The sequence below is a fragment of the Stegostoma tigrinum genome, chromosome 12 (genome assembly GCF_030684315.1).
Source record: "Stegostoma tigrinum isolate sSteTig4 chromosome 12, sSteTig4.hap1, whole genome shotgun sequence".
In the NCBI taxonomy this organism is placed as follows: Eukaryota; Metazoa; Chordata; class Chondrichthyes; order Orectolobiformes; family Stegostomatidae; genus Stegostoma; species Stegostoma tigrinum.
In genome coordinates, this window is record NC_081365.1 from 21,880,245 (window position 1) to 21,893,439 (window position 13,195).

General features: G+C 42.9%; 1 protein-coding gene across 2 annotated transcripts in view; it reads left to right on the top strand.

Moving 5' to 3' along the window:
- The first annotated feature begins 225 nt into the window (after window positions 1–225).
- LOC125456786 (chloride intracellular channel protein 4) overlaps window positions 226–13,195 on the top strand; it is a 56,839-nt gene continuing 43,869 nt past the window's right edge. Inside the window, exon 1 of one of the 2 annotated variants that reach the window (XM_048540191.2) lies at window positions 226–445. In XM_048540191.2, the coding sequence (XP_048396148.1) occupies window positions 245–445 (201 nt within the window). In that variant the 5' untranslated portion in view covers window positions 226–244. Of the gene's footprint in view, window positions 464–13,195 lie in introns of both variants that reach the window. The other variant, XM_048540190.2, reaches the window with a different exon arrangement.

Sequence of the window (13,195 nt, forward strand, 5' to 3'; positions counted from 1 at the left end):
TCTGGTAAATTTCAGCCTCTGTGCTAATAAATCGCTGCTGTAAACCTCATTACTTTATATTTAAAAAATTGAAACTCATTTGTCTTGCATGGCTATCTGTAATTGCTCCCTCTGGCTTGCTCCTTGTTCTAATCTTTGTGTCCCTGATCCTAGACCTACAGGAAAGGATTTGAGAAGCCATGCGCAGTGTATTTAAGACTCGTTAAGCCATCGTTTCTCGTCGAGGTTGTCAGCGGGTCAGTGCATGCAGATGGCAGGTCAGTTGGGAAACGCGGAGAGAGCGGTGAGCGAGGAGGATGGAGAGGTGTGGATTACTCCGAACTGCTCGGGAAACAGGGAATGCGGGCAAACGGGTAAAAGCCAGGACGGAGAGGTAGAAAGAGAGGACAGCCACAATGGAGCGTTCAATATTTACCGCAACACTTTGGAACAAACGGAACATGAGGTCTGCTTATTTGTGAAGGTATCAATCCAGCCTGTATAATGCACAGAAAGTTAATTAACTTGTAGCTTGTACTTTTTTTTCAAAAAAGTCGGTGGTCTCAAATATTTAGGTCGCCCCTTAAGTGTAACAAAGAAAATCAGGATGTGTTTCTACGCTGAACTGCAAAGCCTGGTATCAGAGATAATGGGAACTGCAGATGCTGGAGATTCCAAGATAATAAAATGTGAGGCTGGATGAACACAGCAGGCCAAGCAGCATCTCAGGAGCACAAAAGCTGACGTTTCGGGCCTAGACCCTTCATCAGAGAGGGGGATGGGGGGAGGGAACTGGAATAAATAGGGAGAGAGGGGGAGGCGGACCGAAGATGGAGAGTAAAGAAGATAGGTGGAGAGGGTGTAGGTGGGGAGGTAGGGAGGGGATAGGTCAGTCCAGGGAAGACGGACAGGTCAAGGAGGTGGGATGAGGTTAGTAGGTAGCTGGGGGTGCGGCTTGGGGTGGGAGGAAGGGATGGGTGAGAGGAAGAACCGGTTAGGGAGGCAGAGACAGGTTGGACTGGTTTTGGGATGCAGTGGGTGGGGGGGAAGAGCTGGGCTGGTTGTGTGGTGCAGTGGGGGGAGGGGATGAACTGGGCTGGTTGAGGGATGCAGTGGGGGAAGGGGAGATTTTGAAACTGGTGAAGTCCACATTGATACCATATGGCTGCAGGGTTCCCAGGCGGAATATGAGTTGCTGTTCCTGCAACCTTCGGTTCCTGCAACCCGAAGGTTGCAGGAACAGCAACTCATATTCCGCCTGGGAACCCTGCAGCCATATGGTATCAATGTGGACTTCACCAGTTTCAAAATCTCCCCTTCCCCCACTGCATCCCTCAACCAGCCCAGTTCATCCCCTCCCCCCACTGCACCACACAACCAGCCCAGCTCTTCCCCCCCACCCACTGCATCCCAAAACCAGTCCAACCTGTCTCTGCCTCCCTAACCGGTTCTTCCTCTCACCCATCCCTTCCTCCCACCCCAAGCCGCACCCCCAGCTACCTACTAACCTCATCCCACCTCCTTGACCTGTCCGTCTTCCCTGGACTGACCTATCCCCTCCCTACCTCCCCACCTACACCCTCTCCACCTATCTTCTTTACTCTCCATCTTCGGTCCGCCTCCCCCTCTCTCCCTATTTATTCCAGTTCCCTCCCCCCATCCCCCTCTCTGATGAAGGGTCTAGGCCCGAAACGTCAGCTTTTGTGCTCCTGAGATGCTGCTTGGCCTGCTGTGTTCATCCAGCCTCACATTTTATTAAGCCTGGTATCAACCTGGTATGGTCTCTTGTGCTTAAAAGCATCCACTTACAACTGGGATTTGTAACGACTCGTGGGACTTTGAATACCTGAAGGAAAATTTATTTTTCAATCTGATTGCAGTGTGTGTGAGAGCTGGAGTACTATTGCATCAAAGACCTAGTAAGTGTGTGTGTTTGTGTTAATGTCCACTGTAGCATTAAATAACTAGGTTGTGCGTGTCTATACGGTTACATTAAACACCCGTTTGGTGCACCTGTATAAAGACTCATTAACACGTAATTGTTATGTGTATACACAGTTACATTAAAATCCCGTTAGTGTGTGCGAATATGTATACGGTTATGTTAAACATCCAGGTGGTGTCTGTTCAGAGTTTCATTAAGCACTCAGTTAGTATGTCTGAATATTGTTACATTAAACTTGCAGTAGGTGTGTGCGCGTGCGTGTTCACAGTTGGACTAAACCTGTCATTAGAGCAAGCGTGTATTCATCTAATTTAGACGTTCAGTTAATGTGTGTAAGCACACGTTACAGTCACCATCCAGTTAATGTGTATGTGCATGGTTACATTAAATGGTCAAATAGTGTGACTATACAGGGTTACATAAAACTTGCTTGGTGTTGTGTGTGTAGGTGCACAGAACAGAGAACAGTACAGCACAAGAACACTACTTTGGCCCATCATACCTGTGCCCACCACAGTGCCATTCCTAACTAATCCCAACTGCCTGCACATGGTTCATATCCATGTATTCCCAGCAACTTTCCAACTAATCTATATCCTGCCGTGTCCTTTGACAACATTTCTCACTAGCCACAGCTCGACCCATTATTGTGCCATCAGCAACTTTACTAATCAGGCCACCTACATTTTCATCCAAATCATTTAATAATAATACAAACAACAGAGGTCCCAAAACTGATTTGTGTCAGCACAGATCTCCAGTCAGAAAAATGCCCTTCACAACGACCCTCTTCCTTCTGTGGCCAAGTCAATTTTGTATCCAACTAGCCAACTCACCGTGATCCCGGTAATTGTCTAGACCAACCTACCAAGAGTGACCGTGTCAAATGCTATAATAAAGTCCATGTCGACAGTATCCACTACCCTACCCTCATTAATAATCTTCATAACTTCCTTAATGTAATGACCAGAACCAGGTTGACCGTGTTGACTATGAGATTGCTGATTGGAGTTGTTTACCTAGGCCAATCAGGAAAGTCCTGGCTGACCCACATAACTGGGAGATTTAGGATGTACTCAGTTCAGGGGACTGACTCTGAGCTGGCTGATCACTTGTACCACGCACAGGTAGATAAAAGGTGACTGGGTAATGGGATATCAACCTCTGTGCAGTTATTTCAGTCAAAATCGTCAGATTTGTGAGACAAGACCTCCCTTGCACAAAGCTTTGCTGACTATCCTGAATAAGTCCATTCTTTCCAAATGCAAGTAAGTCCTGTCTCTAAGAACTCTCTCCAAAAATTTCCACTGATGTATGTCTCACTGGCCTATAATTTCCTGGATTATCTCTGTTACCCTTCTTAAACAAATGAACAACATTGGCTATTCTCCAGTCTTCTGGTCTCTCGCTGGGGCTAAAGAGGACGCAGAGATCTCTAGCAAGGCCTCAGCAATCTCTTCCCCTAGCCTTATTCGGTAACCTGGGATGGATCAAATCAGGTCTTGGGGACTTACCTGTCTTAATTATTTTCAAAAAATTCAATACCACCTCCTTCTTAATATCATCACACCCTAGAATATAAACATGCTGCTCCCTAAACTTACTAATAATCATGAACTTCTCCTTGGTGAATACCAATGTGAAGTACTCATTCCTTAATGAGTATCTCACCCACTTCCTCCTTCCATGTATAAATTCCCTCCTTTGTTCATCAGTGGACCTACCTTGTTACTCCCAGTGCATGTATGAAATGTCTTGGTAAGCTACATTAAAAACCTGGTATATATGCAGATACATTAAAGAATTAGTTTGCTTTGTGTGTGTGTGTGTGAGAGGGAGAGAGAGTGAGTGTGTGCGCGGGAGAAAGAGAGACTGTGTGTGTGTGTGTGTGTGTGTGTGTGTGTGTGTGTGGTTACATTAAATGCACAGTTAGCATGTATGCATTCAGTAAATGTGACTGTGCAATGTTAAATTAAACAGCCAATTTGTTTCTGTACATGGTCACATTAAGTGCTCAGTTGTTGTGTGTGAATAGTAACATTAAATACCCAGTTAATGTGTGTGTGGATAGCTACATGAAACACCTAGTTAGTATGTCGGTGCACAGTTATGTTAAAATGCGGTCAGAGTGAACACTTCTATATTGTATTTTTCATAATGACCAGTTGTCTCAAAGTTACAGCTAATGAAGTACTTTTGAAGTGTAATCACTGTTGTGGGAATTTTTCAGCAGCTATTTTTCACACCATAATATCACATGTGGCAATGTCATAATGACCATCTAATCTATTTTAGTGATGTTGATTGGAGGATAAATATTCATCAATACACCAAGAAAAACTCATCAGATTTTCTTTGGAATGGTACCATTGGATCTTTTACATCCACCAAAGTAAGCAGATGGGGCTCAGTTTTCTGGAGGTTGGCAACTTTGACAGTGCAGCACTCCTTTAACGCTGCAATGAAGTCAGCTTTCTTGTCTATGCTCAAATCTTGGATTTGAATTTGAACCTAGACCCCGTGACTCAGAGGTGAGAGTGCTTTGAATAGAATTGCCATTTCAGTCAGTGCATTAATGTATGCACATTTATGTGCACTGTTACATTAAACAACAGTTAAAGCATGTGTACATGGTTGCGTTAAACACACAGAATGTGTGTGCTGTTCCATATGTTCTGAAGGACCACAGAATATTCCTGCTACAACTTCAATTTATTGCAGTCAGTCATTAGGTAAATTTTATTTTTGTCTTCCTTATTGGAAATTGCATTGCCTCCTGTTTTTCCTGAACTTAAAATGCTCCCAATAAAAATGCAAGCTGTTCCCTGCAAGTAGGTGACCAAGCTATCCAAAATTAAAGCGTGCCTGGAAATTTGGACATTTGCATCGATAAACAATCAATATTCTCGGGTGTCCATAGGTTGCAGAATGGAAAGGAGACGGCATTAGAAAATTTGGAACTGTTTTACAATTTTTTGAGAAGAAGCTCTTTGGAAGTTAATCAGAATGTACTATTTCTGTAACATGATTGAAAAAGGTACAGATTAAGTTGAAGAAGAAAAAGTATGTTCACGACAATATCAGCTAGGTAAGACAACGGAGAGCTAGGGTGAGTATAGAAGTTCAGGGGGAAAACAAGAAAACAAATATGAGAAGCAAATAATGAATACGAAAAGAAACTGGCAGCAAACATAAAGCGGATACAGAAGTTTTCCTGAGACATAGAAAAAGCAAAATAGTGGCAAAAGAAGATGCAATGTGATTTAAGTGCAAAGTAAGGATTTACTTATAAAGAGGGAGGCATAGCGAAGATATGAAGTTAATATTTTGCAATTATCTTTACAAAAGAAGGTGCTTCATTGGGCTGCAGGGTTCTAAGCGGAATATGAGTTGCTGTTCCTGCAACCTACGGGTGGCATCATTGTAGCACTGCAGGAGGCCCAGGATGGACATGTTGTCTAAGGAATGGGAGGGGGAGTTGAAATGGTTCGCGACTGGGAGGTCCAACTGTTTATTGCGAACCGAGCGGAGGTGTTCTGGAAAGCGGCCCCCAAGCCTCCGCTTGGTTTCCCCAGTGTAGAGGAAGCCACACCATGGACAGCAGATGCAGTATACCACATTGGCAAATGTGCAGGTGAACATCTGCTTGATGTGGAAAGTCATCTTGGGGCCTGGGATGGGGGTGAGGGAGGAGGTGTGGGGGCAGGTGTAGCACTTCCTGCGGTTGCAGGGGAAAGTGCCACGTGTAGTGGGGTTGGAGGGGAGTGCGGAGCAGACAAGGGAGTTGCAGAGAGAGTGGTCTCTCCGGAAGGCAGACAAGGGTGGGGTTGGAAAAATGTCTTTAATGGTGAGGTCGGATTGTAGATGGCGGAAGTGTCGGAAAATGACGCGTTGTATCCGGAGGTTGGTGGGGTGGTATGTGAGGACTAGGGGGATTCTCTTTTGGCGGTTATTGCGGGGGCGGGGTGTGAGGGATGAAGTGCAGGAAATGCAGGAGACACGGTCGAGGGTGTTCTTGACCACTACGGGGCTGGGGGATGTTGCGGTCCTTGAAGAACGAGGACATCTGGGATGTATGGGAATGGAATGCCTCATCCTGGGAGCAGGTGTGGCAGAGGCGAAGGAATTGGGAATAGGGGATGGGATTTTTGCAGGAAGGTGGGTGGGAGGAGATGTATTCCAGGTAGCTGTGGGAGTCAGTGGGCTTGAAATGGACATTGGTTTGTCGGTGGTTGCCTGAGATGGAGACAGAAAGGTCCAGGAAGGTGAGGGATGTGTTGGAGATGGTCCAGGTGAATTTAAGGTTGGGGTGGAAGGTGTTGTTGAAGTGGATGAACTGTTCGAGCTCCTCTTGGGAGCATGAGGCGGCGCCGATACAGTCATCAATGTAATGGAGGACGAGGTGGGGTTTGGGGCCAGAGTAGGTGCAAGAGAGGGATGCTGGAGGTAAGTATGCAGGTGCAGCAGGTGGTAAAGAAAGCAAATGGTGCGTTGGCCTTCAATGCGAGAGGTTTCAAGAACATGAACAGGGATGTGTTGCTGTTATACGGGGCCTATGTGTGGTCACACCTAGAATATTGTGTGCAGTTTTGGTCTCCATTTCTGAGGAAGGATGCTGTTGTTTTCAAGGGAGTACAGCAAATATTTACCAGGCTGATTCTGGGGATGATGGGTCTGATGTATGAAGAGAGATTGACTGGGTTAGGATTGTTTTTGCCGGAGTTCAGATAAATGATGGTGGGGGTTGGGGAGGTGGTGGCGTGTATCTCATAGAGTCTTTTAAAATTCTAAAGGGACTAGACAGGGTAGATGCAGGGAGGATGTTTCATGGTGGGTATGTCCAGAATCAGGGGCCACAGTCTGACGATTCGGGATAGACCATTTAGGATGGAGATGAGGAGACATTTCTTCATCCAAAGAGTGGTGAGCCTGTGAAAATCATTACAACAGGAAGTAATTGAAGTCAAAACACTGAATGTATTCAAGAAGCAGCTAGATATCACACTTGGGGCAAATGGGATCAAGGATTATGGGGAGAAAGCAGGATTAAGCTATTGAGTTGGATGATCAGCCATGATCATGATGTATGGCAGAGCACGCTCAAAGGGCTGAATGGCCTCCTCCTGCTCCTAACTTCTATGTTTGTATGTTTTTATAAAGAAAAGAGTATGAGTCTAAAGAGGATGCAAAAGCAGAGGCACATAGCTGGAAGTCAGGACAAAATCAGGGTGTAGTTAGTAAAACGGATCATATTTAGGATTTATTAACAGTGGCATAGACTACCAAAACAAGGCAGTTATGTTAAACTTTTCTGGGTTTGACCAAACTGGACCACTGTGTCCTCACCTGGGCTGCACTTTAGGAAAGATGTGAAAACACCGAAGAGGGTGCAGGAAAAATTCGTGAGAATGGGTCCATGGTTGAGAAACTTCTGTGATTGTGAAAGGTAAGACTATTCACTTATAAGGGGAGAGAAGTTTTGTAGGAAATTGGATCAAAATCATCAAGGGTCTGGACAGAATACGTTGAGAAAAGCTGCCCCAACTCATGAAAGAATCAGGAACAAGAGGTACAAATTTCAAGCAATTGGAAAAAGAAACAGTGGAGAGAGGAAGAGAAGCTTCATCATGCAGCACACAATTAAGATCGGACTAAACTGCCTGAGAGTATCGTGGAGGCAGGTTCAATGGAGTAGTTCACTGAGAGTTAGATAATTATTGGAAAAGGAAGAATGTGCACAGTCAAGGGGACAAGATTGGTAAGTGATGTTCGTAAATTACTCCTTCAAAGAGCCAGCCCAGATACAACTGGCTGAGTGGTCTCTTTCTATGGTAAAACAACTTTGTGGTCCAGTCATATTTTTTCACACAAACCATTCTGGAACATATAAAGCATGTGCCAGTGCCAGAAATGTTTAGAGACGACTCAGTCATTCATTTATTATAAAGAAATCTGCTTTGGGTGCTTACCCAGTGACAATTTGTAGACTTAAGAAGGATATGCAACTGGATTTATTTTACGCATTGTAATTGATGTATGTATGTTTAACATCTTTTGTTTTGCTGTTTCTTATCGATATGTTTACCTGTATAGGGTGTGACCTGTAGGATCAGAGTTTTGCTGTAAAGTTTGCACAATATAGTGCATTTTTTTCAATGAATGTAATTGAAATAATATTTTCTGACGATCTTATTGTCTGGTTTGAAAATACAAATTAGCCTCATGCCCCACAAGTTATGATGGAGTTGATGTTAGCTTATTTCTGAGCTACGGTTCTTTAGTGTAGCACCAAACTAGGCTTAATTTCAGATATTTGTTTTGTAATTATTTTTGTGAGATTTGGAAACGTTTCACAGGAGCAAAGTTAGCTCAGCCTGGCACAGTTTTCTTGTGACAGTCTTGTCATGCTATTTATCTGCATCATTTATCTCTAATATTTTTCTGCTTCTCTGCATGACTTTGTGAGATACCAAGGTTGAGGTTATACTAGCTACCAGTCTTGGACTGGGATTTCTTGATTGTTGTGTTTACTTGGTGGAAGCAGAGATACAGTGGCCTCATGGGGCCAAGAATCTGCTTCTGCCCTCCAATTTAATCAAGGGAGGTTCTCCCACCACTGGGAGCCTGCTATGTGCCCTCTGCCATGATTAAGTCTGCCTCACCATCGAGCTTCCTGCTGCGATGAGTAGTGCATTAAATCCAGCTTCATGACTCGAATAAAAGAATGAAACTGCAGCCATGACATTCCTGTCCTTGGGTAAATATTTATTAGATACTTCCTTCATGCTTCCATTTACTGTTTGCTTTTGTTCCTAACCTGAATATAAGGTTTGGCTTGAATGCTTAACACCTTTGCATTATTTCTGTGTTCTTATTTTCAAAAAGCTAACAAATTAAGGAGGGAGTTCAAGGATATTGCTATCTCACTATTTTTCAAAATGTTTGGAGCTAATTGAGATAATTGACAGATAATTCTTTATAATTTAAGGTTGATATTTGATTGTGTGCAGTATGCTGTGTGCAATACACACCATCCACTGTGTTGTTCAGAGATAATGGGAACTGCAGATGCTGGAGAATCCAAGATAACAAAGTGTGGAGCTGGATGAACACAGCAGGCCAAGCAGCATCTCAGGAGCACAAAAGCTGACGTTTCGGGCCTAGACCCTTCATCTCTGAAACATCAGCTTTTGTGCTCCTGAGATGCTGCTTGGCATGCTGTGTTCATCTAGCCTCTCAATTTGTTATCCACTGTGTTGTTGTCTTGGGCAGAGTAAAGAGGTGATAGGAGACAGATCTGGGACTATTGTGCTCCTACCAGATTCTATAGTAATGCAGGCTGTGTTCATGTAATCTGTAGTAGTTGAAGTAATACAGTTAACTTCATATTGTTTACTCAGCGATACCGTTCCATTTAGCTGAGAAGGATGGACCCTAATCCAGTCTAGATTACATTAGGCTGAAAGGGGCTCGGACATACAGCAAAACTTAGACACAATAGCATGTGGCTCTGTTTTCTTTCCAGTGTATCTTTACACATATCTGTGCATTTGGGTTTTTAATGACCTCACATAGTTCTATCCACATGTTTAAGTCTGGACGAAGGTTTCATGGGGATTTCAATGAAGCAGGAAATTTCAATCACTTCTTCTAATTACACTTTCCTTACCATTCCATCTTCAGTATTCCTTTAATTTTGTCTGTGGACTAGACATCATTACAAAATATGTTAAAGACTACAAGACCGTAAGAAATAGGAGCGGGAGTGGCCACTCAGCCGCTCGACCCTGTTGCACCATTCACTAAGTTCATGCCAGGTCTGGGCTGGCATTACTGAATTCTGCTTTCCTGCTATTTCACCAAAATCCATGATTCCTGTATTGATCAAGAATCTATCTCAGCCTTAATTATACACAAGGACTCTGCCCTCACAGCTCTCTGTGGCAAAATGTTCCAAAAACTCACAACCCTCTGAGAAAGTAAATTCCTCCTCATTGCAGTCTTCAATTGGCACCTCTTTATACTGAGACCTTATCTTCTGGTCCTAGAGTGTCCGATGTTGGGGGAAATATCCTCTCAGCATTTACCCTGCCCAGCTCCTTAAGAATCCTATATGTTTCAAAGTGATCATCTCTCATTCCCCTAAATTCCAGTGAATAGAGTCTTAAATCTGTTTAGCCATTGTCCATAAGACAGTACTTCCATGCCAGGGATCATCATAGTGAAACTTTTCTGAATTGACTCCAATAAAACAATATCTCTCTTTAAATAAGGGGACCAAAACTGCTCACAGCACCCTATACATGGTCTCACTAGCACTTCATAAGGTTGCAGTAAGACATCAACCCCCTTGAAAATAAGGGCCAACATTCCACTTACCTCCCTGATTAACTGCTGTACCTGTGTGCAAGCTTTCTGTGTTTCATGCACATGTTCCCCAAGTCCAAAGATGTACAGATTGGATGGATTGGCCATGCTAAATTGCCCATAGTGTCTGAGGAGGTGCAGTCTGGGTGGATTAACCATGGGAAATGCGGTGCTACAGGAATAGAATAGGGGTTGGGTTTGGGTGGAATGATCTTTGGATGGTCAGTGTGGAAATGGTGGGCCGAATGGCCTGCTCCCACACTGTAGGGATTCTATGGTAAGTCCCTTCATGTTACATGGCACACGTGCAATCTATTTCTAGACCTTTGCATTGCATTCTGCATTACTTCTGAGGATATGCATAAAAATGTTTTGTGTTACCCTCATTAATACTGCAGCACTTTTGAGGAGATACATAGCTGTGCCTGCACCTCATGGGCATGCCAGGATTGGGACTTTACCGTGTGGTAATCTTGGTGGACATATACTTTGGAACCGGTGAGGCACAATGCTTCCTTTATATACTAAGGAGAGTGGATTTCATGCACATAGAACAAGTAAATGAATTATTTAAAAGCCTGTTCAACCATTGCAAGGTTGCAGCTTTCCATGATCAATTATTTCTGTATTTGCAAGACAAAGAACATTGACTACAGGTATAATAATCATCCCTTGAATTCTGGAGCAGAAGTTACATTGTACAACATAGAGATAATGTCGCTGATGAAGGATTTTTCCTGGAATTAGTTTTGATGTTAGCGTGGACATAAAAGAGCAAAACGGGTACAGCTAATAAAACTGAAATGGGCCATTTGTCTTCAATCCACATGTTAGAATCAGATCAGTCAAAATGTTTCGTTTTCAATGACTGTGCTGTCACTGATAACAGCAGTAAAGATAGAACATCAACCATTCTAACACATTGTGTGGAATTGTGGTGAGCATAACAATGATATGTAATCCTGCAGTGCTAATCTGCTAGATTCTGGTTACATCTTTATAATGGTGATTATGACTACCACATGTCATAATGAACGTCATAAACATGAAATAAATCGATTTTGTTACAGCTCGTGTTTGATGTCTATAGTGTAAATTGAAAATTAATCAAAAAGCTATAAAATACAAATGCTCAATCATCATTGCTTCAAATCAAAAGGGTAATTTCTATCATTTTTTTCTTTAATCATTCACGGGATGAGGGTATTGTTGGCTAGGCAGTACTTATTGCTCATTCCTAATTGCCCAGGGTCAGTTAAGAATCAACCACAGTGCTATGTGTCTGGAGTCACATGTCTGCCAGATCAGGTAAGGACGACAGTTTCCTTCGTTCAAGGCTGTGAGTGAACCAGCTGGGCTTTTCCCCAACAATTGGCAATAGATTCATGGTCATCATTCAAATCTTTGTTCCAGATTTTTTTTGAATTCAATATCATGGCAGGATTTGAACTTGGATCCCCCGAATGTCATCTGGTCTCTGGATTAACAGTCTAGTGATAATACCACTAGACCATTGCCTCCCCATATCATATACCAAACGGTAATTTCCATGGTTTAGTCCCTGAAGGCTTTTAATAACTTCAACAGAATGGGTAGATGAGTGTCAACTGGCCGTTACAAAGATTTGAAATAATTAGAAGTAAAAATTAAGCAGTGTCTCTGACAATGCAGCAATAACTTCTACACCAATTAAAAATGATCCTGTTGTCTACATGCCTCAAACTTTCTGTTGTTGAAAGTCAACATCAGGTACTTTAGACTTCTGTTGGCTCCAAAAGCTGATTTTACTCAATGACCTCAATTTAATTAATTAAGATATGTCAAACAAAGATATTTTCAGGCCGAAAAAACTGATCGGAAATAATCCTGAGGCCTATACTAATAATCAGGAGAATACATGATGGCAGTTTGAAATATTTAGGTCATTTTTTGAAAATATCAGCAACAGTGACTGTGAGGTTCTTTGTTCTAAATTCCCAACTGGTTTGTTAATGTTTATTATGGAACAGAAGTTTTTTTTATTGACTCGTGGGATATGGGCATTGCTGGTTGGATCAGCATTTATTGCCCATCCCTAGTTGCTCTTGAGAAGGTGGTGATGAACAGCTTTCCTGAACTGCGACTGTCCATTTGGTTAATGTCCTTCAGGGAAAGAGTTCCAGGATTTTGACTCAGTGACACTGAAGGAACAGTGATATATTTTGATATTAGGATGGTATGTAGTTTTGAAGGGAACTTGTAAGTGATGGTGATCCCATGTATCTGTTGCCTGTGCCCTTCTAGATGGTTATGGTTGTGGGTTAGGTATGTGCTGCCGAAGGAGGCTTGTTGAAGTTCTGCACTGCATTTTGTAAGTAGTACACACTACAAATTGTCAGTAGTAGAGGGAGTGAATACTTGTGATTGTTGTACCAGTCAAGTGGGCTGTTTTGTCCAGGATGGTGTCAAGCTTCTTGAGTGTTGTTGGAGATACGCTGATACAGGCAAGTAGGGAGCATTCCATTGGATGTCTGACTTGTGTCTTGAAGGTGGTGGACAGGCTTTGGAGAGTGAGGAGGTAAGTTACTTGCACAGGATTTCTAGCCTCTGCATTGTTTTTGTAGGTACACCACCTAAATTGCTAGTCCACTTCATTTTTGGTCTGTTGTTGTCCTTGCACAGTCTGGCTAACAAATGACTTCAAAACCATTCGATTCTTAAATAGAGTCAAAGAGTCAGAGAGCAGTACAGCAAGGAAACAGACCCTTTGGTTCCAACCTGTCCATGCCGACCAGATATCCTAAATTAATCTAGTCCCACTTTCCAGCATTTGGCCCATATCCCTCTAAACCTTCCTATAATCGACCCATCCAGATGTCTTTTAAATGTTGTAATTGACCAGCCTCCATCACTCCTCTGGCAGTT